At 49.0% G+C, this 24,970-nt stretch overlaps 1 protein-coding gene across 1 annotated transcript in view; it reads right to left on the bottom strand.

The window, feature by feature from the left end:
- LOC147726007 (V-type proton ATPase subunit B, kidney isoform) overlaps positions 1-24,970 on the bottom strand; it is a 257,085-nt gene that overhangs the window by 101,278 nt on the left and 130,837 nt on the right. The window contains exon 2 of the mRNA XM_086960126.1: positions 9,246-9,301. Within this exon, the coding sequence (XP_086816252.1) occupies positions 9,246-9,301 (56 nt within the window). The remainder of the gene's footprint in view (positions 1-9,245; positions 9,302-24,970) is intronic.

The raw sequence follows: 24,970 nt of genomic DNA, 5'->3' as shown, positions 1-24,970 counted from the left end.
CAGACCCCATTTGTGTAGCATCGCTGGGGTGTAGTACACCAGGTGTAAGAAACAATATTGTAAGAATCGAACAAGACTATTAGCGAAAAGGGGTTCCTTGCTGTTTACTTAACCCATTGAATGATTCGGAACAACTTTCGGAACCGTTAATTGGCTTAGTACATTCCGTAATGTTTTGTGGCAGTCGCAAACCCTTGGATTTGCTGAATCTGGGGTTTGCTACCGTCAAAACACTTTGTATATCGGGCCCTAAATGTTTTAGCCCTCTTCCGCAAGCTGATCTGCCAATAATGCAGACCATACAGCCAGATGCCTGCCCCTTTCACCTGTCACTATCCTCCGTCCTCCTCCCTTCCACTCTCTCACTCCATCTCCTCCCTCACACTACTAGGTGCAGTGTCCCTACACAAGATCGTTAACTCACACACGATACCAAAATACGTCAACACAGTGGTGAACATTTGCCACTTAAGCCCCAGTAGTATGGGGGGTCCTCTAGCTCCAGTGAGCCCCCTCTGGCACTGTGCACGGGTGGCCTGACCGTGACCTGAGAGCTCCTGACTGGTTCCAGAGCATGTGGGACCCCCTCCATGTACTGTACCACACACTTCCCCATGGTGTACCGTGTTACCATCAATACAGAACCCCCTCCTTTGTTTATGAGCATAGCTGTGGCACACTGCTGCCTCCCTAAGCTACTTCAGGCCAATGTAGTTCTCATTATAGTGTAGTAGCCTTTGGTACTGCCAGATTTGTTTCCAGATTCCACACATTGGGCATTTCATATCTTGCATCAGTAGCTCCAGAAGACAAAACATATGCATTGATGTCAGTTAGGAGTAGCCAGGTGGAGCAATTACTATGCCTGGCCCTGGAGTTTCTTCCCCTGGTCCAAAGCGTCATCAAGGTAGCGGCAGGCGTAGCGACTAACCAGGACTTTCAGAAGCATGTGTACTGTCTGTGGCTTTCACTACTTGCCCTCTATAGTCCCCTAGTTTTAAATAGGAGGATATGGAGAGCCTGAAGGCGGAACTATAAGTAAATCTTGTGTTGTCATCACAGACCGAAAGATGTGTGACGTCACTTTGGCTACCTGTGGCATTTTGATAGATTAACATCAATGAAAACAGCGTGCATCTCGTAACATGACAAACTCATCTGAATGACTATCACAACTTTTAAATGAACAGAAACCAAATAATTTAGATTTGGGAAATTAGCAGATTGGGACATTTTTCTGTGTGCAGGGTTCTTCATTTTGACTTTGGACAAGTTCAGTACATATCAAACATAGCAGATATAAAAGAGTCAGCAGTCCGGATAGCGTGTATCTGGCCAGGGCTGGACTGGCCGTAACGGGCACCAGGCATTTCCCCTGTGGGATGCCAGGGTGGGAGCCGGTTTTGGGCCCCTGGGGGCCGTTTTTGTTACAGGGCCATTTTTGCAGGATAGCTACAATATCGGCCCCTGTAACATAATCAGTCGAAACCGGCCATGGCAAACAGCTCGGCCGCATCCCCAAACCCCCCCCCCCCAGGGGGGGCAGTCGAGCACTTTGCAGGGCCGGTTTTTGTTCCCAGTCTGGCCCTGTATCTGGCAGCCGAGCATGGAACTCCTTGTCCCTTCACTGAAGTCTCATGAGGAAAGCAGAGCCACTCAAGACTGTTCAAGGAACAGTGATGTTTGTTCATGAAATGGCAATGCTTGTTCAATGAACTGCAATAGCAATTCAAAGTATGGCAATGCCTGTTCCAGGAATGGCAATGTCAATTCAAAGTATGGCAATGTTTCTTCGAGAAATGGTAATGCCTGTTTCAGGAACGGCAATGCCAATTCAGAGTATGGAAATGCCTGTTCCAGGAACGGCAATGGCAATTCAAAGAATGGCAATGTTTGTTTGAGAAATGACAATGCCTATTTCAGGAATGGCAATGCCAATTCAGAGTATGGAAATGCCTGTTTCAGGAACGGCAATGCCAATTCAGAGTATGGAAATGCCTGTTCCAGGAACGGCAATGGCAATTCAAAGAATGGCAATGTTTGTTTGAGAAATGACAATGCCTATTTCAGGAATGGCAATGTCAATTCAAAGTATGGCAATGTTTGTTTGAGAAATGACAATGCCTATTTCAGGAATGGCAATGTCAATTAGTATGGCAATGCCTGTTTCAGGAATGGCAATGTGTATCCTCCGTATATGTTTTACTGTTTGTTGAGTGATTCCAGTCTACATATGGAGCACCTATGACTAATAGAAAATGTAGATTATAATCCCCAAGTGCCATTAAAAGTTCAGATCTCATTGTTCTAAAGTGGAAGTGCCCTTGTTAAATATCTGTGATTTCAATGGAATTCCCAAAATAAATTCTGATGGTCTGAAATCTAATGGAAAGTGAGTGTTTATTAACATTCACTGTATTCTTCTGGGGCCAGATGTACCTCGCGCAACGTTGCGCCACGCAAATTGCGCCACGCAAATTGCGCCTCGCAAATTGCGCCTCGCAAATTGCTTGTCTTTTGTGACTCGCAATTTTTTCGACGCTCAATATGCCATGTACAACAGTGTGGACACACAGTTTGCGATTCCCAATGGGGTCACAAATTGCAAGGCTCATTATTATTAATGAGCCTCTCGCAATTTGCGAGCCCATTGGGAATGACAGGCCTTCCCAGCCTGCTGGGCTCAGCAGACCACCATGTCTGGGACTGCTTTTAAATAAATCAGTGTTTTTAATGCAGTCCGTTTTCCTTAAAGGAAAACAGGATGCATTAAAAAAAAAGTAAACTTTTTCGTTTCATTTTTTAAGGGCAGGTAGTGAAGATGTCACACAGTTGGTGAAGTTGGTTCTGGTGGTGATTGTCTTGTCCATCAGGGAGCGGATGAGTTGGGCGTCGGTGCAGGAGAGGATGGTGAGATCTTGGGATCTGATGATGTTTGTTAGTGGTATAATGTAGATGTTAAACAGGCTGGGGCTGAAGGATGATCCTTGGGGGACTCCACAGATCAGGTTGCTGGTCTGTAATGTGATGGGTGGCAATCTGACCCTTTGGTTTCTTTCCGAGAGGAAGGAGCAGATCCAGTTGAGAACTGATTCTTGGATGCTAATATTGTGGAGTCTTCTTATGAGAGTTTTGTGTGAGACAGGGTCAAAAGCCGTCGAGAGATCGAGCAAGATGAGGGCCACTGTTTCTCCTTAGTCCAGGATGGTCCAGATATCGTCGGTGGCCATGATGAATGTTGCCTCGGTACTGTGGTTCTTTCTGAATCCTGACTGGGTGTTGTCCAGCGGGTGGAAGATCTCGAGGTGGGTTGAGAGTTGCCAGTTGATTGCTGTCTCAATTACTTTAGCATTTTGGACGTTGCTTAGTTGGTTTTGGTTGGTTGATGGTTTCTTGAGGAAGGTGATGCCTTCTGCATGTTTTCAGTCATTCATAAATATGGCGTATGTGATGGTGTTGTTGATATGGGCGAGGGCAGTGCTGATTTGTGGGGATCCCAGGTTGTAGACATAATGGGGGCATAGATTCGTTGGGGGTCCTCAGTGGATGGTCCACATGACGGTTGTCCATTCGGTCAGGTTGATGTCTTGGTTGGTGATGGGATGGTTGGCAAAGTGTTTGCATGGATCAGGTTGGTGTACAAAGTTGCCTTAGATGTTTGTGATTCGGCTGTGGAAGAAGTTTCATAGGTCGTCACAGAGTTCCTGGGAGGGGTTGATGATGTTGACGAAGGCTGAGGGTGTTGTGAAGTCTTTGACAATTGAGAAGCTCTCCTTACATCTATTGGAGCATTCTTTGATGCAATCTGCTAGCACTATTTTTTTGGTGTCTCTTAGTTGCTGGTGGTAGCGTCTTAGTGCAGCCTTGTAGGTGGTTCTATCGATGGTTTCACAGCTGGCTCTCCACTTCCTCTCTCGCTGTTTACAGGGCCTTTTGGTGCATCAAAGGAATGGCAATGTCTGTTCAATAAATGCCAATGTCTGTTCAAATTATGGCACTATCTCGTCAAAGAAAGTCAATGATTGTTCGAGAAATGGCAATGCCTGTTCAATGAATAGCAATGTGTTTTCAAGAAATTGCAATGTCTGTTCAAAGTATGATAAAATCTATTTCAGGTATGGCAAAGCTTGTTCAAGAAATGGCAATGTCTTTTCAAGAAATGTTCATGTTTCTTCAAAGAATGGCAAGTCTGTTCGAGAAAATGGCAATGCCTCTTCAAGGAAGGGCAATGTCTGTTTAAGGAATGCTTGTTTCTGGTTCAGGGAAGACCTGGCTTGACAGTTCGGGCTGGACTGTTCCCATGAGGCACAGGGTCAAGACTGATTTGCATATAGCGGTGTCTGAACTGAGGTGGCGCAGTGAGCTAAAGCATGATGATGAATTCAACCCAGATCTGTGACTGGGGTGAGTGTCTAAAAAGTTTCAGCGCTCCGTCCATCATCTCCTTGTGTTTGCTTTATTCGCCCTAAGTTGGCAGATTATGTCCAGATGTGGGTCCCTTGCTCCCTTTGCCACTGGATTGAAGCTAGCCTGGCTGATGAGGGCTGCTAGCCCAAAACCGGTCCCAGGATGCTTGTTTCCGGTCCAGGGAAGACATGGCTTTGCAGTTCGGGCTGGACTGTTCCCATGATATTTACAACAAGGGGTGGTGAGGGACAGAGTCTCTGAATTAAGCAGAAAGCTCTCACCCAGTCAAGAGATCAGGGCTAGATCCAACACCGTTTTTTAGCTCACTGCACCATCCCAGTTTCAGAACCTGGCTGTATGCAAATTAGTCTGTTCCTGTCCCAGTGCATGATGGGAACAGGGCAAACCAAACTACAAAAGCCAATTCTTACACTGGGAAGGAAACAAGCTCCCGGGGACCGGTTTCTGGCATTACAGCCGTCTTCGGCCCGGTTTGCTTGAATCCTGATGGTGCAATGAGCAAGGGTCTCACATCTGAGAATACCCTTCCACGCTTAGGGTGGACAAAAATATTTACAACAAGGGGTGGTGAGGGACAGAGTCTCTGAATTAAGCAGAAAGCTCTCACCCAGTCAAGAGATCAGGGCTAGATCCAACACCGTTTTTTAGCTCACTGCACCATCCCAGTTTCAGAACCTGGCTGTATGCAAATTAGTCTGTTCCTGTCCCAGTGCATGATGGGAACAGGGCAAACCAAACTACAAAAGCCAATTCTTACACTGGGAAGGAAACAAGCTCCCGGGGACCGGTTTCTGGCATTACAGCCGTCTTCGGCCCGGTTTGCTTGAATCCTGATGGTGCAATGAGCAAGGGTCTCACATCTGAGAATACCCTTCCACGCTTAGGGTGGACAAAAATATTTACAACAAGGGGTGGTGAGGGACAGAGTCTCTGAATTAAGCAGAAAGCTCTCACCCAGTCAAGAGATCAGGGCTAGATCCAACACCGTTTTTTAGCTCACTGCACCATCCCAGTTTCAGAACCTGGCTGTATGCAAATTAGTCTGTTCCTGTCCCAGTGCATGATGGGAACAGGGCAAACCAAACTACAAAAGCCAATTCTTACACTGGGAAGGAAACAAGCTCCCAGGGACCGGTTTCTGGCATTACAGCCGTCTTGCGCAGCTCCAGCACCCAAGGCCAGCCTCCCTGCATCTCCACGATCGGCGTGGGGCCCTTCTGCTGTTTGCTGTGCACCGCGTTGTTTGGCTACTAGCCGGCTGGCTTGTGGCCTTCCGAACGACGCCCGACAACAACTCTTCTGCTGGTCTGGTTGCTCCAGGCTGGCCCTTGCTTCCTTTTTCAAGAGAGGCACCCCGGACCCTCCTGGTCCACTCCAGACGCCATTTTAGGTCCACCGCGTGGGCTTGAATTTGCCAAGGCTTTGTTGCCCAATCCTGGGTCCAGCGACGCCGACAGCTTCTATCTTCGTGGGACAGCTCGATCCTCCATCCTGGTCGCCGACAACGCCTCCTGGTCCGTGAGATCTTCGAGCTACAGCGTCACCCACTCACCTTGTCGAGGTGGCTACCATCCGGTGCCCTCCTGGTGCCCACTGACTACTGGCTAGTAGTCTCGAACTTGGTCCCCTCTGCTTTCAGGTGTCATCTATCTTCGAGATCCAGGCTTGGATCCAACTGAACTTTCTTCACTGGTCACCGGCCAGCATCTTTTCTTCCGGCTCCTGGTCCGTCTACGAGGATTCCCGACGTCTTTTCAGACCTATGCAGCTGCAGCCCCTGGGCTAGGTAACTTCGGCATTTCGGTGCCCCAGCATAGCCTCACTATCCAAGGGTCAGAATCTATCTTCGTTTTCTCCCTACCAGGTCGGGTTCGCCCGAGAACACTAACTTTCTATTTCCTAGCTACCATAGACTTTTGTCCGCATCTCGCGTGAGAGTGCACACACTGCACCCGAGTCCCCTAGGCCTCCTAGTCGTAATCTAACGATTCCCTAGTCAAGTCCTAGCGATTCCAAAAGCTATTAGTATTGTACTTACCTGCTAGGAATTTCACATTCCACTTTTAGAGTATATGGTTTTCCGTGCCCCTCGGGCATTTGTATATACTGTGCTAACTTAAGTATTTTTGTAAGAGTTTTGGTTTGTGCTTAGTACCCTGTCCTCATAAAGAGTACAGGGCTGTTGTGATCTTTAATAAATAACTGTTTATTTTCATAACACTTGTGTGGTGTCCTTTCACTGGGTATTCAAGGGGTATATGTGTGGTAAACAGCTGGCTTAACACGCCCTCTCGAGTCTTTAGCCTTAGACTGCTCGTATCCATGCTACTAGGATAGCTGGTCTATAAGGTTGACTTACAACCAATCATCAATAAGGGTTGCTGGACTGATACATAGTGGGCACTAGAATAGTGACCACTGCATATCAGGCCACCTTCTCACAGTCTCCTTTCTGGTGAAGAATTGGCTTGGTAGTTTAGTCTGCCCTGTTCCCATGATGCACTGGGCCAGGGACAGACTGATTTGCATATAGCCAGGTTCTGAGCAGGGATAGGGCAGTGAGATGAATAACGGTGATGGATCAAGCCCTGATCTTTGGACTGGGTAAGAGTGGTCTGTTTAACTCAGACACTCTGTCCATCACCACCCCCTTTTGTGGACTGTTCCCATGAGGCACAGGTCAAGACTGATTTGCATATAGATGGGTCTGAACTGAGGTGGCAAAGTGAGCTAAAGAACGGTGATGGATTCAACCCAGATCTGTGACTGAGTGTCTGAAAAGTTTCTGCGCTCCGTCCATCATCTCCTTGCTAAGGAATGGCAATGTCAGCTCATACTATGCCAATGTTTGTTCGAGAAATGGCAATTTCTGTTCAAGGAATTGAAATATCCGTTCAACGAATGTCAATGTCTGTCTCTTCATGGAATGACAATGTCTGTTCAAGGAACGGCAATGCCTGTTCAAGGAATGACAGTGTCAGTTCAAAGTATGACAGTGCTTGTTATATGAGTGGCAATGTCAGTTTAAAGTTTGGCAATGCCTGTTCTAGGGATGGCAAAGCCTGTTCCAAGTATGGCCATTCCTGTTTATAAAATGACAATGTCTGTTAAAGTATTGGCAATTCCTGTTTAAAATGTGGCAATGCCTGTTCAAAAAATGGCAATATCTTTTCAAGAAATGTCCATGTTTCTTCAAAGAATTGCAAGTCTGTTCGAGAAAATGTCAATGCACTTTATTGCAGTTTTGCACGTTTTTGCTGTTGCAATAGTTTAAATTGCATAGTTTGCACTCAATGTCCTGGGGGGGGAGGGAAGGGGGAAATTTTTTAATGCAGTAGTAGGCTGACTTTTTCTATCTCGATGAACCTTCCTTTTATCTTCGCATATCGTTTTTAACTTTTAAACTTTTTATCTCTTGTTTGTTATTTGAGAAATTTATTGGAAATTTGTGATTATTGTATTCTAAAGTATATCATGTTCTGTACCTTTGGTTCACCTGTTGCTCTATTCAATAAAAAAAATTTTAAAAAAAGAGAAAATGTCAATGCTCATCAATGAAGGGCAATGTCTGTTTAAGAAATGGCAATGTCAGCTCAAAATATACCAACGTTTATTTGAAAAATTGCAACTTCAATTCTAGAAATTGCAATATCTGTTCAAATAATGTCAATGTCTGTTCATAAAATTGCAATGTCTCTTCCCTGAATGGCAATGTCTGTTCAAGGAAAGTCAATGTTGGTTCAAGAAATGGCAAGGTCAGTTCAAAGTATGACAGAGTTTATTCAATGAATGCCAATGCCAGTTCAAAGTTTGGCAATGCCTGTTCCAGGGATAGCAATGCTGGTTCAGAGAAAGGCTATGTCTGTTCAAGGAATAGCTATGTCTGTGCCAGTTATGGCCATTCCGGTTCATAAAATGGCAATATCCGTTCAAGTAATGGCAATGTCTGTTCAAAGTGTGGCAATGACTGTTCAAAGTGTGGCAATGTCTGTTCAAAGTGTGGCAATGTCTGTTCAAAGTGGGACAATGTCTGTTCAAAGTGTGGCAATGACTGTTCAAAGTGTGGCAATGACTGTTCAAAGTGTGGCAATGCCTGCTCAAGGAATGGCAATTCCTGTTCAAAATATGACAATATCTGTTGATAAAATGGGAATGTCATTTAAAAAAAACAGCAATTGCGGTTCAAGGAACAGTTATCTCTGTTTAAGGACTGGCCATGTCTGTTGAAGCAATGGCAATGTTTATCCACCGAATGGTAAATGGTTTTTGAAAATGTAAAATCCTCTTAGGGTGGGAGAATAATCTCATGATAGCTTTTGTTGGCAGGTAGGTAAATTTGTTTGTTAGTTAAAAAAAACCATAAACATTGATACAAAACAAGTCATATAAATAGATAAAATCTTGAAGTAAATTTATCGATCATGGTAAAACTCTATCTCACATAGACGGCAGTCATTTATACAGGCTTTCCTAGGCCAGCAATAAGCAAGTCTAGCCTAAAGTGCGAAAAATACCTACATGGTCTAAAACTGGGAAGGCCTAAGCAATGTGCAAACCTGCAGAGAAAGTGCTGAGATTAAGCCAAGGTAACATTTGGATTGTAAAAGCTTTTTTAGCATAATGTGTCCTAAAATAATAAATTTGTTACGCCTTCTTTAACATAAATATTGTCATTGTTAATATAGGAAATACATCGAAGTAGCATTGCAGATTCTTTCACGTCAGTTGGTTCAACCAGATAGACAGGTGCACTTAGAAGCTACACTAGGATGGCATAAAGCACTGTACAAAGAGTCACATAACATGCTCACACGTACCTTCACATTGTCCAGTATCACCAGTGGCCCGTTGACTGCACACACCGTCCTGTAGGCTGAGGGAAAGGGGAGAGAAGACAGACGTCAGTTCTCAGAGTATAGAGGGGCATATTTACAAGCCCCTTGCCCCACCGGTGCATTTTTTTTGTGGCGCACTGGCAGCACAACTTGCTGCCCCATATTTACAAAGACACGAAAAGACACCCTGCGTGGCTTTTCTGTCCTTTTAAATACGGCCCCTTTACTTGCAGCACTTTGCGTGAAAGGGGCGTCTATGGGTTTTACTATGGGTGTTCCAACCTACAGTCCTATATCAATATCATCGTCAAGAATGCACGCTACCAACTACGCCTTCTCTGGGGGGTTTAGCGCTTCTTTCCTGAGCAAGACATAAAAACCCTAGTTCAATCTTTGGTTCTTTCCAGATTGGACTACTGCAACTCACCTCCCAATGCCTCACAGTCCTTGCAGTCGTAATCAATAACATTGCTCCTCTCCAAAGCAAAAAGAAAAGGCCCACTCCCTCAGCACCTTGGTTCGACAAATCCCTCTATGAAGAAAGGAAGCACCTTAGATTCCTGGAGAAACAATGGAGGCATGCGCCATCCATCAATAACTTGGCCACGCTTCGTTCATCAAGATCCAAGTACCACAAGCACATCTTCCTTGGGAAAGCGGTGCACTTCAGAACCCTCCTTGACTCAGCCAAAAATAGACCCAAAAACCTATTCGATCTCATCAAGAATCCTAAGTGCTCTCCCCCAACCTCCAAGCTGGAGGATTCTACAAAGAAAGCAACAGATTTCGCTATATTCTTTGACGAAAAAGGGAAATCCCTGGTGGATCAGGTTGCTCATCCTACCCCTCCAGAGGAGGGCAAATTCTTAGCCATCTCTGAAGGTGCCCTCCTCAATTGCATCCACGAAACAAAGCCCTCCAACCATTCCCTGGACTACATCCCTAGTGCCATTGCCTTTGACTTCTATAACCGTTCTCTTTCCTATTGGACCACTCTGGTCAACCTCTCCCTTTGTCAAGGCTCCCTTTCTGTCTCCTTCCAAACTGGGCAGGTCACCCCTCTGCTTAAGAAACCCACTGCAGATGCGAATAACCTCAACAACTTCCGCCCCATCACTAACCTACACTTTCTTGCGAAGATCATCGAAAGATGTGTAGCAAAACAACTTTCTCATCATATCAAGGACAAAGATCTTCTTGATAATTTTCAGTCTGGCTTCATCCAAAACAGCCATTCTGCAAGTGATTGATGACGCGCTGCGAATACTCGATTCGGGGGTGGGTCTTGTCTTCTAATTCTCCTTGACCTTTCTGCAGCCTTTGACACTGTCAATCACAACCCTCTCCTCAACACTCTCCAACAGAGAATGGGCATGGAGGACACTGTGCTTAAATGGTTTGCTTTTTTCCTCTCCGATATATCCCAAATGATCAAAATAGCTAACAGTCTTTCATCTCCTTTGGGGGTAGGCCAAGGTGTTCCTCAAGGCTCTATACTTGCACCCACATTGTTCAATCTCTATTTAGAACCTCTGGGAAATCTCCTTAGTAAATCCGGGATCCACTATCATCTCTATGGAAATGACACTCAACTCTACCTCAAGGTTGCCACCACTCACGATCTCTCCATCCTAAGCTCTACTCTCGACTCCATTCAAAACTGGATGTTAACTCATCAACTGATTCTGAATCCCTCCAAAACTGAATTCCTCCTCCTCTCCTCCTCGCTCTCTCCTCCCCAGCTTCAATCATGGATGGATCAGATGAATCTACTTAACAATAAACCCATTGTCGACAGCGCAAAATCCCTTTGTGCCATACTCGACAAAAAACTCAATCTAAGCTCCCACATCAATTCCATTGCAAAGTCTGCTCGATACCAACTGCGCCTTCTTTGGGGAATTTAACGCTTCTTCCCGGAGCAAGACCTTTCAAACACTGGTTCAATCGCTGGTCCTCTCCAGACTGGACTACTGCAATTCTCTTCTTACTGGCCTCCCCAAATCCCATCTGTCCCCCCTTAAATCTGTTCTCCAATCTGCAGCTCGTTTCATTTTTGGGGCCAAAAGAAGCGACCACAGAACACCCATGTTATCCACCCTCCGCTGGCTTCCCATCGAGGCAAGTTCTATCTACAAGACTGCCTGTATCACCCACAAAGACTTGCATTCCTCCTCTCCTCGCTACCTGGTGAATAAACTGAAACTCTCTGGAGGCTCTAGACCATCACGTAATGCAGAAAATGTTCTGCTCGAACCTCCTACTTGCAAGAAGGAAAGATCGATGGCCCAATCCTTTTCAGGCAACACAGTTAAAATCTGGAACTCACTTCCGCCTCAGCTCCGGACCACCACCTCCTCCCAGACCTTCAAAACTGACCTCAAGGTCCTCCTCCTTCAAAGACACTTCCAAATTTAATCCATGCCCTCTCTATTACCTGAAGGAAGACCTTCCATTATAGAAAATTCTATTTGCCATGACTATGGAAGTGCCTTCCCAGTGTGTTCTTGTGGTTTGAGTGTCAGCCAAGTATTGCGGCATTATCCTTCTACCTGTGTTTGGTACTCTTTTGTAACATGCACACGTCACTTTTCTCTTGTAACACACTGTTTGCTACCTCTTATATTTTGTTTGCTTTAGATACCTGCACAAGTGCCACCATTGCCTACGTAATGTTTGTTCTTGTGTTTGAGTGTCTGCCATTCATTGCAGTATTATCCTTCTACCTGTGTTTGGTACTCTTTTGAAACATTCACACGTCACTTTTCTCTTGTAATACACTGTTTGCTACCTCTTATATTTTGTTTGCTTTAGATACTTGCTCAAGTGCCACCATTGCCTACATAACGATTGTTCTTGTGTTTGAGTGTCTACCATTTATTGTAGTATTATACTGACTGTTCTTGTTTGAGTGTCTACCATTTATTGCAGTATTTTACCGCTACTTGTACTTTGTATACCTTTGTATCCTGAACACATGTCACTTTTTCCTCCTATAATTGTACCGTTTGCTACCTCTTGTACGTTGTTTGCTCACATTTGTCACCTTTGCCTCATGTAACTTAATGTTTGCTGTTGTAATTTGTTCACTTGTAATTTTCTCCTCATGTATCATTACTGTTCCTTTTGTGAAGCGCTCTGACACCTTCGGCTAAAGTCTGCGCTATATAAAAATGCATAAATAATAATAATAAAATAATAATAACTCTCTCCTTGCTGGCCTCCCCAAATGCCACCTTTCCCCTCTAAAATCCATCCTCCACTCAGCAGCTCGCTTCATGTATGGGGATTTAAGAAATTATCACATCACAACCTTACTGTTGTCTCTTTGCCTGCTTCCTATCGAAGCAAGGTCAATTTACAAGACTGCCTGTATCACCCACAAAGCCTTGCACACCGCCACCCCTCGCTATCTGGCTAATAAACTCAAAATCTCGGGCAGCTCTAGACCTTCACGCAATGCGGACAACTTACTGCTTGACCCTCCTACCCTCAAAAGGGAAAGCTTAATGGTTCAATCTTTCTCTGGTAATGCGACTAGAATCTGGAACTCACTTCATACACCACCTCATTCTGGAACTTTAACCCCTTGGGCGCGGCCGCGATTCTGTGCCTGAGCGGCAGAATCGCGAGTGGGCGGGTTCATGACGGCCACCAGCCGTCATCAGCACACGCCCACCGTAGTGCATGACGGCTGGGGGCCGTCATCAGCATCGAAGGGGTTAAAACTGATCTTAAAATTCTCCTCCTCCAAAGGCACTTCCTGGAATAATTCAACCCTTTTCTTGACCCTTACGGGCCATCTAGAACTCACAAGAGGTCAACTTAATGAATATGTATTTTACTCCTGTTTTTAACCTAACGCTGACACCTTTTTATCTTTACAATATAAATATGCAAATAGTTAGACTTGGAACTGCATATATGTAATTTGTTAGAGTGCTCAAGTCTCTCTTGTGTACCTTTGTAATTGTATATATGTAACTTGTTCGCGTGTTTTGTGTATCTTGTGTACTTGTGTACCTTATGTAACTTTACTCGTTCTTTTGTAAAGCGCTCTAACACCTTTTGGTAAAGTTCGCGCTATAAAGAACTGCATTAAATAAATAAATACAATTCCCAGTGCCTCGCCAGAGCAAGAATCAACCTCTTGTGTAATACCACCCTTGGCCCCTGGGTGCCAGCTACAGCCCTCTTCCTTCACCCCGTAGTTCCGCACTTTGGCCATACGAGGGGGCTGCTTCAAGTTTCTGAATCGTAACATCGAAGATCTTTACCTCCTGTACCCCGCCTGCCTCTGCGCTGCTGATTGGCCAGTGAGAGATAGGACAGTGATACACAAACGATCGGCTTTACTCTATTAAGCCTACACATAATGCACAACACTTAACTTTGTGCCTTTACATGGGAGTAGAAACCATAACGGGCTTTCACTTTAGTGAAGGGCAGAACGGCCCCATGGAATAGATCCATTAATGCCACATTTTTGGTATTTCACGTTAAAATGAAGTTATTTTACCGTAACTGAACGGCAGTCTTCTTAACGAACACTGAATGATAAAAAAAAGTAAGGCTTAAAAGCATCTGTCCAGTAAAGTACACGAAGTTGTCTGCAGAGGGCATCTTAATCCGCCGAGCTGCTTTACCAAGACTGATCTGTGGAACATTAACCGACTGAGCTATATCACTGGCACTGGAAGCTCGGCCTCCTCCGAGACATAGTTCTAACAAGCAGGTGTTTCAGCCAGCGTCCAGCATCAGAGAGAGCAAGCCGGGCACGGCAAGTTTATGCACAGATATGAACAGCAACAGCAGCATGAACCCACCGAGCTATGCGGCCGTGTTTGCAAGCAGGGCCTGTGAGTGGCACGCACTTCTCTGCTACAGATACATCGGTTACAATCCCAGCCTGTGCTTCAACGAACGGAGCGCCTTGAGGCGCGGTCCTTTCCGCATGGGTCAGCCCCATTGGCCTTGACACGCACAGCCACCATTGCTGTAAAGGTCGTGACCCTCTCAGCGGGCACTGGCAGCACTGGGCGTGACGTACCGCACATGGCACATCTGTGAGGCATGGCTGGGCTGCTGCTGGGAGGGGGCTGGGCGTGAGAGCCAAGTGTCAGCTTCGGTTATGGGAAATCCGTCTCCGCGCCCTTCCATGGGACCAGCGGGGCAAGACAGGCGGGCACTGCACGGCACTCACTCCCTGGGACCTGGAACTGTGAGGGGCCAAACACTGCAGCATGGGCAGGCACTGCACGGCACTCACTCCCTGGGACCCAGAACTGAGAGAAGCCCAGGGCAGCGTGTGCAGGCACTGCACGGCACTCGCTCCCTGGGACCCAGAACTGTGAGGGGCCAAACACTAAAGTATGGGCAGGCACTGCACGACACTCACTCCCTGGGACCCAGAACTGTGAGGGGCCAAACACTGCAGCATGGGCAGGCACTGCACGACACTCACTCCCTGGGACCCAGAACTGTGAGGGGCCAAACACTGCAGCATGGGCAGGCACTGCACGGCTCTCACTCCCTGGGACCCAGAACTGTGAGGGGGCCAGGGCAGCGTGGGCAGGCACTGCACGGCACTCACTCCCTGGGACCTGGAACTGTGAGGGGACAAACTCTGCAGCATGGGCAGGCACTGCACGACACTCACTCCCTGGGACTCAGAACTGAGAGAAGCCCAGGGCAGCGTGGGCAGGCACTGCACGGCACTCGCTCCCTGGGACCCAGAACTGTGAGGGGCCAAACACTGCAGCATGGGCAGGCACTGCACGGCACTCGCTCCCTGGGACCCAGAACTGTGAGGGGCCAAACACTGCAGTATGGGCAGGCACTGCACGGCACTCACTCCCTGGGACCCAGAACTGAGAGAAGCCCAGGGCAGCGTGGGCAGGCACTGCACGACACTCACTCCCTGGGACCCAGAACTGTGAGGGGCCAAACACTGCAGTATGGGCAGGCACTGCACGGCACTCACTCCCTGGGACCCAGAACTGAGAGAAGCCCAGGGCAGCGTGGGCAGGCACTGCACGACACTCACTCCCTGGGACCTGGAACTGTGAAGGGACAAACACTGCAGCATGGGCAGGCACTGCACGGCACTCACTCCCTGGGACCCAGAACTGAGAGAAGCCCAGGGCAGCGTGGGCAGGCACTGCACGACACTCACTCCCTGGGACCCAGAACTGAGAGAAGCCCAGGGCAGCGTGGGCAGGCACTGCACGACACTCACTCCCTGGGACCCAGAACTGTGAGGGGGCCAGAGCTGCGTGGGAAGGCACTGCACGGCACTCACTCCCTGGGACCTGGAACTGTGAAGGGACAAACACTGCAGCATAGGCAGGCACTGCACGGCACTCACTCCCTGGGACCCAGAACTGAGAGAAGCCCAGGGCAGCGTGGGCAGGCACTGCACGACACTCACTCCCTGGGACCCAGAACTGTGAGGGGCCAAACACTGCAGTATGGGCAGGCACTGCACGACACTCACTCCCTGGGACCCAGAACTGAGAGAAGCCCAGTGCAGCGTGGGCAGGCACTGCACGGCACTCACTCCCTGGGAGACAGAACTGTGAGAGGTCCTGGGCAGCGTGGGCAGGCACTGCAGGGCACTCACTCCCTGGGACCTTGAACTGTGAGAGGGCCAGGGCAGCGTTGGCAGGCACTGCACGGCACTCACTCCCTGGGACTTGGAACTGTGAGGGGTCCAGGGCAGCGTGGGCAGGCACTGCACGGCACTCACTCCCTAGGAGACAGAACTGTGAGGGGGCCAGAGCAACGTGGGCAGGCACTGCACGGCACTCACTCCCTGGGACCCGGAACTGTGAGGGGGCCAGGGCAGCGCCAGCAGGCACTGCACGGCACTCACTCCCTGGGAGACAAAACTGTGAGGGGCCAAACACTGCAGCATGGGCAGGCACTCACTCCCTGGCACCCAGAACTGTGAGGGGGCCAGGGCAAAGTCGGCAGGCACTGCACCGCACCCACTCCCTGGGACCCAGAACTGTGAGGGGCCAAACACTGCAGCATGGGCAGGCACTCACTCCCTGGCACCCAGAACTGTGAGGGGGCCAGGGCAAAGTCGGCAGGCACTGCACTGCACCCACTCCCTGGGACCCAGAACTGTGAGGGGGCCAGGGCAGCATGGGCAGGCACTGCACGGCACTCACTCCCTGGGACCCAGACCTGTGAGGGGGCAAGGGCAGCGTGGGCAGGCACTGCACAGCACTCACTCCCTGGGAGACAGAACTGTGAGGGGGCCAGGGTAACATGGGAAGGCACTGCACAGCACTCACTCACTGGGACCTGGAACTGTGAGGGAGCCAGAGCAACGTGGGCAGGCACTGCACGGCACTCACTCCTTGGGTCCCGGAACTGTGAGGGGGCCAGGGCAGCGTGGGCAGGCACTGCACTGCACTCACTCCCTGGGACCCAGAACTGTGTAAGGCCAAACACTGCAGCGTGGGCAGGCACTGCACGTCACTCATTCCCTGGGACCCGAACTAAGAGAAGCCCAGGGCAGCGTGGGCAGGCACTGCACGGCACTCGCTCCCTGGGACCCAGAACTGTGAGGGGCCAAACACTGCAGCATGGGCAGGCACTGCACGGCACACTCTCCCTGGGACCCAGAACTGTGAGGGGGCCAGGGCAACATGGGCAGGCACTGCACAGCACTCACTCCCTGGGACCCAGAACCGTGAGGGGGCCAGGGCAACATGGGAAGGCACTGCACAGCACTCACTCCCTGGGACCCAGAACCGTGAGGGGGCCAGGGCAACGTGGGCAGGCACTACACGACACTCACTCCATGGGACCCCGAACTGTGAGAGGGCCAGGGCAACGTGGGCAGGCACTGCAGGGCACTCACTCCCTGGGACCCAGAACTGTGAGGGGGCCAGAGCTGCGTGGGAAGGTACTGCACGGCACTCGCTCCCTGGGACCCAGAACTGTGAGGGGCCAAACACTGCAGCATGGGCAGGCACTGCACGGCACACACTCCCTGGGACCCAGAACTGTGAGGGGGCCAGGGCAACATGGGCAGGCACTGCACAGCACTCACTCCCTGGGACCCAGAACCGTGAGGGGGCCAGGGTAACATGGGAAGGCACTGCACAGCACTCACTCCCTGGGACCCAGAACCGTGAGGGGGCCAGGGCAACGTGGGCAGGCACTACACGACACTCACTCCATGGGACCCCGAACTGTGAGAGGGCCAGGGCAACGTGGGCAGGCACTGCAGGGCACTCACTCCCTGGGACCCAGAACTGTGAGGGGGCCAGAGCTGCGTGGGAAGGCACTGCACGGCACTCACTCCCTGGGAGACAGAACTGTGATGGGGCCAGAGCAACGTGGGCAGGCACTGCACGACACTCACTCACTCCCTGGGGACAGAACTGAGAGAGCCCAGGGCAGCGTGGGCAGGCACTGCACTGCACTCACTCCCTGGGACCCAGAACTGTGAGCGGGCCAGGGCAGCGTGGGAAGGCACTGCACAGCACTCACTCCCTGGGAGACAGAACTGTGAGGGCGCCAGAGCAACGTGGGCAGGCACTGCATGACACTCACTTCCTGGGACCCGGAACTGTGAGGGGGGCATGGCAACGTGGGCAGGCACTGCACAGCACTCACTCCCTGGGAGACAGAACTGTGAGAGGGCTAGCACTGCAACATGGACAGGCGGGCACTGCACGACACTCACTTCCTGGGACCCGGAACTGTGAGGAGCCAGGCACTACCCAGCAGTCACTCACTCGGGCCCAGAACTGTGAGGAGCCAGACGAAGTCCGGCAGTCACTGTCTGTGGCACGGAACTGCTAGGAGCTCACTAGTGCTGAGTAAACGGACAGGCACTGCCCGGCACCCAATCCAAGGGGACTGAAACGTTGCAGAGGTCAGCAGTGCAAAGTCAGTGGACAGGCACTGCTCGGCATTCACTCTCTGATACCCGGGCCGGAACTGTAACGAGCCCAGTAGTGCTGAGTGAGTGGGCAGGAGGAGTCTCGGGACTCCACACCTTGAGACCCCACGGTTTGCAGAGCTGCCTGATTGGCTGTCACTCCCCGATAGTCATTCCGGCGACCCTGGAACTGTTATAACAAAGAAATGCTGCGTGTGCGGACCGGCACGACCCGGTCACCACCCTCTCCGACCCGAAACTGTGAAACGCAGCGTGGGCAGGCACGGCCGCCCTCACTCCATGAGGCATGGGGCTGGGAGAGTGAAGGACCTGGAGCTGTGCAGAGGCTAGCGGTGCAGCGTGGGCAGGCACTGCGCGGCCCCCACTCCTTGAGGCCTGGGGCTTTGAGAGTGAATGGACAGGCCCTCACTCCAAGCCATCTGCAACTGCAAAGAGGCCAGAGATGCAAAGTCAGAAGGCAGGCACGGTAAGGCACTCACTCCCTGGGACCTGAAACTGTGTGAAGCTCGGCAGTGGAGAGTGAGTGAACCTGAACAGCCAGCACTCCCTTCTTCGGACCCCAAACTTCGGCGAACCCAGCAGTGCCGACACTCACTCTAAGAACCATGAAGTGGTAAAGTGTAGCACAACGCTGAGTGTTGACAGGCACTGCCCGGCACTCCATGTCACCTGGAATTGTGCAGAGGCGGGAAAAGCAGAGCTAGTGGACAGGCACTGCTGGGCTTTCACGCCCTGGGACTTGCCTCTGTGCAGCGCCCAGTAGGTGAACAGACACAGCATGCACTCACTGCCTAGAACCCGGGTCTCTGCAGAGGCCCAGCAGTGCTGAGTGAGTGGCAGGCACTACCCAAAGCTCACCTCCAGGAGCAAAGAGTGGGAGCTGATAGGACCCACTCTGGGACCCCGAGCTTCGCAGAGCAGTGCCGGGAGATTGAGAGCCGTCCCCTGTACTTACTCCAATGGGGCTGGAACTGGTAAAGCCCGGTAGTGCTGATCGCGTGAGCTGGCACTGCGGGGCACTCACTCCCTGGGACCTGACACTGTGCGGAGCCAAGCAGTATAGAGCGAGACAGGCACTGTGTGGTACTCACTCCCTGGGACCTGAAACTGCGCAGAGCCCAGCAGTATAGAGTGAGACAGGCACTGCCTGGCACTCAATCCCTGGGTGCTCAAACAGTGCGGAGCTCAGCAGTACAGAGCGAGACAGGCACTGCGAGGCACTCATTTCAAGTGACCTGAAACTGTGCGGAGCTCAGCAGTACAGAGCGAGACAGGCACTGCGAGGCACTCACTTCAAGTGACCTGAAACTGTGCGGAGCTCAGCAGTATAGAGTGAGAAAGGCACTGCCTGGCACTCAATCCCTGGGTGCTCAAACAGTGCGGAGCTCAGCAGTACAGAGCGAGACAGGCACTGCGAGGCACTCATTTCAAGTGACCTGAAACTGTGCGGAGCTCAGCAGTACAGAGCGAGACAGGCACTGCGAGGCACTCACTTCAAGTGACCTGAAACTGTGCGGAGCTCAGCAGTACAGAGCGAGACAGGCACTGCGAGGCACTCACTTCAAGTGACTGCTGCCTGCCTGCTTTCCTCGTTTCTGTGTTTGTGTGAGGTTAGAGAGGGTGCTGCGAGGCGAGGAGCTTCGTTCTGTGAGCTAAACCCCTACATGTACCCCACAGGCCCAGTGGTAAATCAATTTACTCCTGCGGTACTCGAAGATCAAGAAATAAAGTGAGCTCAGCCCGCTGTGTAACATGTTTTGCTTGGAGTCTGCAGTGAAGGCCGAACCCATGCGCCTAGAGGTGAAAGACTGGGCACGCTATACAGCGCCAATGCCTGATACCCCCACCCCCTCCAACGTGTGCCATCTTTTAATAATGATGTATATATGTCAAGATAGCGGCCTGCCAGGTGCAGTCTTGCACAGGGATTTAAGTGGGATGGGAAAGGGGGCGTGGTCGGTGTAATTAAGGGCGTGGCTTAAAAACACCCAGGCTAAAGTTCTGTGCTTAGCACAGTGGGCACCCGTCCACCCGTCTGGCATGTTGCTGCTTCTGTCATTGCATCCAGATATCCACATACAACAAGTAACATTACACATACAAGCCAGAACTATTGGCTTTGCCAATTGTTGTTATTTGCATAAGATAAAATCAGCAACAACGATGACCTCGTTGAACATAATATTGAAAATGATTCAGTTCTGAATTGAGACTGTGAAAGAACTTTTACGAGTTTCTTTGAAGTGACCTCGACGGCAGTGACGAGAGGTCTGCAGGGTTCAGATGATGTTTCTTCACCGTGAGAGTGAGGGCAACAATGGAGAGCCCGATGGGACCCGTCTCGGTGCCTTTTTTGTTTTTTTATTTTACCTTAAAGCCCTGGACTTGTAGGCTGATAACAGGGCGAATTAATCCTGACGTTTTCGGTTTTTTTGCCCTCAGCGGCTCCCTCGGGGTAGCAGCCACAGGGACTGTGCCCTGACGACACATTAGAACATGTTCATCTTGTTTTACAATATTTTTTAAACTTTAAAAATGTTCTCTAAAAATTCCAGAACTTGGTTGGTTAGAATAGTAAACACTCTTTCTGGCTGTGCTTTGGGGAAAATCGCACCTTTCTGAAATGTTCTGCGACTGAAATTAAAATCAGCCCTGCCAAGACAAACAGACCAACCCCGCTCAAACAGGCACGTTTATCGACCCCGGAAGGAGGAAGCTCTGCATTAGCCCGACTGGGATTCTGACGTGTGATCTACCCGATGCAACGAGGCCTCTGCAGCGGGGCCCCCATCCACGGACCTGCTTTGACAATTTTACATTTTTATTATTTGTTTTCATTCAGGGAATATTTACGCTAAATAAGCGAGTCTTAGAGAGCATGCGGGTTACAACATTAAAGCCCAGAAAACTACAAAAAAAACAGAAGAAAATATTGCACCAAAATGGGCAACTCTCAAGCACTGACCTTTCAATTATTTTCGACCTACATTGAAACGAGTAATTTTTAACATAATTTCGCATTTCGCCAGAATAGCGAAATGTCACAACCAAAATCATCATCGAACCGTTCATCACACAAATCTGTAAAACCAATCATTTTTGGGAATCAAATCTGGAGAAAAAAAATAATAAAGATAACAGAGATTAAAAAAAAAGAATCCTTTTGTTAACACAAACAAATGTTTGTGCCAACGCCGAATCGATTTGCAACATTTTTTATGGCAAATGCAAAACAATTTCTAGGAAAAATACATCACTAAGTAACAACAACTATTTGTAGTAAAACGCTATCCATGTCAAACATGAACTAATAAATGTAATATACAAATAGGCTCATGATTACAGAATAAATGTAAAAAGCGGAACAATTTTTAGCAAAAACATTTGATTCAATAGAAACAGATACATTTGTGAAAAATGTACAAAATTCATGAGAAACTAATCATTGTACCAGAGCAAAATATATTGCGGCGAGGCGTATCGATTTTTGACAAAAGATGCAATTTATGACGAAAAAAGAATCCACTTGTCAATAAACTGTTTTTTTTAAAGAACGGTAATCTTATTTTTAAAAAACGTGTACATTCAATTAAATTGCACATAAAATTCTTGCTTCAAACATCGCATCGGTTTTGATTATTGGTTTGAAGAAATGAAAGATGCGTGCTGCTCTTGATGTCTCAAAACTGTTTTATGGCTTCCTACTTTTCCATCTAAATTGTTTTTTCCCTTAGCCTATTGTTGATATTAGTTTCAATTTAAAATCATATTTTTTACCATTTTCCTTAGCACGTCAACATGCTCGCCATAAATATGGAAGTATGAATATATTTGCCGTTTTAGCCCAAAAAAGGAGAAATAAAATTTGGAGTTGGAAAATCAGGCAAAACCGGTATTTTTCGCACCGGCATCTTCGATGAAGAGGACAATGGTTAATTGTGACTTATAATTAAAAACGGATTGAAAATGTTGCATTTCGTGGACCGGCCCCAAGGGGCTGGAATCCACGCTACGAAGACTTCAGTCGGTCCCCAAACTCCCCAATGCTGGTTACAAGAGAGGGGCGCAGAGTTACGGTGATGTGCCTAGAAAAATGCATAGCGCCCAGGACAATCCACAGCCACAAGCCCTGCGCGCCTCATCACAGAATAAATACAAAATATGATTCAAAACAATGACTCCTTTTCTCCCACTAAATGCGGCCCTTCTTATGTTATTTTGTTTTACCTCGTTTTGTTGTTCCCTCATGATACAAGCTCCGCCCTCCCGTTTAGCGCTGCCCTTATATTGAGTTTTAAATGCCCCTCCCTGGCAGGGACTACGCTGCTACGTTACTTTTGCACTGAACTGCGCGCCTACGTAATTTACGTACGCGCGCTGTCCCCACTGCGTCATTTTCCACTCAATGTCTGTATATTGTCGATATGACTTTGTAACGCTCACTGTGTGTCGTGCCTAAATGTCCTGTATCTGGGTTTATTTGGCACACCAACCCCGTGTACAATACTGCAATCTGGTTGTGTTAGTGAGGAAATCTGATGCTCGTTGCAACTTTGTTTACACGATTTCAGTTTCTCTTTTTTAATGTTCATGATACGTAAATAAATCACGTGTGCGCAGACACTCAATTGTGCAGTTTATTTCTTGTCCCTCTCTGGCTGCGGCAGGACATAATGTCGCCGTTTGCTCCACGTTTGCTGCAGATCTGTGCAGAAAGGTAAACAGGAGGTCTGCACTGGCTGCAGCCGGTGTATAGTAAACATGAGGTCTGCACTGGCTGCGACAGGTGTATAGAAAACATGAGGTCTGCACTGGCTGCGGCAGGTGTATAGTAAACATGAGGTCTGCACTGGCTGCAGCAGGTGTATACTAAATATGAGGTCTGTACTGGCTGCGGCGGGTGTATAGTAAATATGAGGTCTGCACTGGCTGAGGCGGGTGTATAGTAAATATGAGGTCTGTACTGGCTGCAGCAGGTGTATACTAAATATGAGGTCTGCAATGATTGCAGCGGGTGTATAGTAAACATGAGGTCTGCACTGGCTGCGGCAGGTGCATAGTAAACATGAGGTCTGCACTGGCTGCGGCAGGTGTATAGTAAACAGGAGGTCTGCACTGGCTGCGACAGGTGTATAGTGAACAGGTCTGCACTGGCTGCGGCAGGTGTATAGTAAACATGAGGTCTGCACTGGCTGCGACATGTGCATAGTAAACAGGAGGTCTGCACTGGCTGCGGCAGGTGTATAGTAAACATGAGGTCTGCACTGGCTGCGACCGGTGTATAGTAAACATGAGGTCTGCACTGGCTGCAGCAGGTGTATACTAAATATGAGGTCTGCAATGATTGCAGCGGGTGTATAGTAAACATGAGGTCTGCACTGGCTGCGGCAGGTGCATAGTAAACATGAGGTCTGCACTGGCTGTGGCAGGTAGTATGCACTGGCTGCAGCAGGTATATACTAAATATGAGGTCTGTACTGGCTGCAGCAGGTGTATAGTAAATATGAGGTCTGCACTGGCTGCGGCGGGTGTATAGTAAATATGAGGTCTGCACTGGCTGCGGCAGGTGTACAGTAAATATGAGGTCTGCAATGGCTGCGGCAGGTGTATAGTAAATATGAGGTCTGCAGCAGGTGTACAGTAAATATGAGGTCTGCACTGGCTGCGGCAGGTGTATAGTAAATATGAGGTCTGCAATGGCTGCTGCAGGTGTATAGTAAATATGAGGTCTGCACTGGCTGCGGCGGGTGTACAGTAAATATAGGTCTGAAATGGCTGCGGCAGGTGTATAGTAAATATGAGGTCTGCACTGGCTGCGGCAGGTGTATATTAAATATGAGGTATGCACAGCCTGCGGCAGGTGTATAGTAAATATGAGGTCTGCACTGGCTGCGGCGGGTGTATAGTAAATATGAGGTCTGCACTGGCTGCGGCGGGTGTATAGTAAATATGAGGTCTGCACTGGCTGCGGCAGGTGTATATTAAATATGAGGTATGCACAGCCTGCGGCAGGTGTATAGTAAATATGAGGTCTGCACTGGCTGCGGCGGGTGTATAGTAAATATGAGGTCTGCACTGGCTGCGGCAGGTGTATATTAAATATGAGGTATGCACAGCCTGCGGCAGGTGTATAGTAAATATGAGGTCTGCACTGGCTGCGGCGGGTGTATAGTAAATACGAGGTCTGCACTGGCTGCGGCGGGTGTATAGTAAATATGAGGTCGCTTATTGTGTGGGTACTCGAGTGGGCATAAAGTATTCATTTACTTAGCATTAAAAGGTCTGCTTGTGCAGCGCATATTTGCACAATGCCACGCAAGCGCCCGCGTGGACCAGGGTGGGTCTAGGTGCTGTTGTGACCAGGTTGGGCTTCCAGTGCTCAAGCTCTCACCCTAGTTTGCCCAACTCTCTAGTGGGGCCCTGTTACTTGCCAGGATAAGAGCTCATGTGTGGCACACGTGGCACAGAACCTCACCAATGTGCCAAGCGTCTTGGGGCATCAGCAAGGAGACAGGTTAGCAGGGCCGTGGCCATGTCACTAGTGGACTGGGGTACACATGGGAGACTGTATAGCTTTGCAGGACAGTACAATTGAATGCAGTAATTTTGTTGGCATGACAGGTCAGACGAGTCTTGCCAAAGTGATTTTCTGAAATGCTTCATCTATGGTTCGCATCTCTGTGCCTTTCCAGGCTCTCTACTACTAATAGTGATTTTTCAGTGGTGCATGTCCGCGCTGGCGACGTGCTGAAGACGTCCATCTTTAGGGTTCTGTCCTCCATGA

The sequence above is a fragment of the Lissotriton vulgaris genome, chromosome 3_1 (genome assembly GCF_964263255.1).
Source record: "Lissotriton vulgaris chromosome 3_1, aLisVul1.2, whole genome shotgun sequence".
Lineage (NCBI taxonomy): Eukaryota > Metazoa > Chordata > Amphibia > Caudata > Salamandridae > Lissotriton > Lissotriton vulgaris.
The sequence above is the reverse complement of the archived record's forward strand: the minus strand, read 5'-3'. Positions and strand labels throughout refer to the sequence as shown.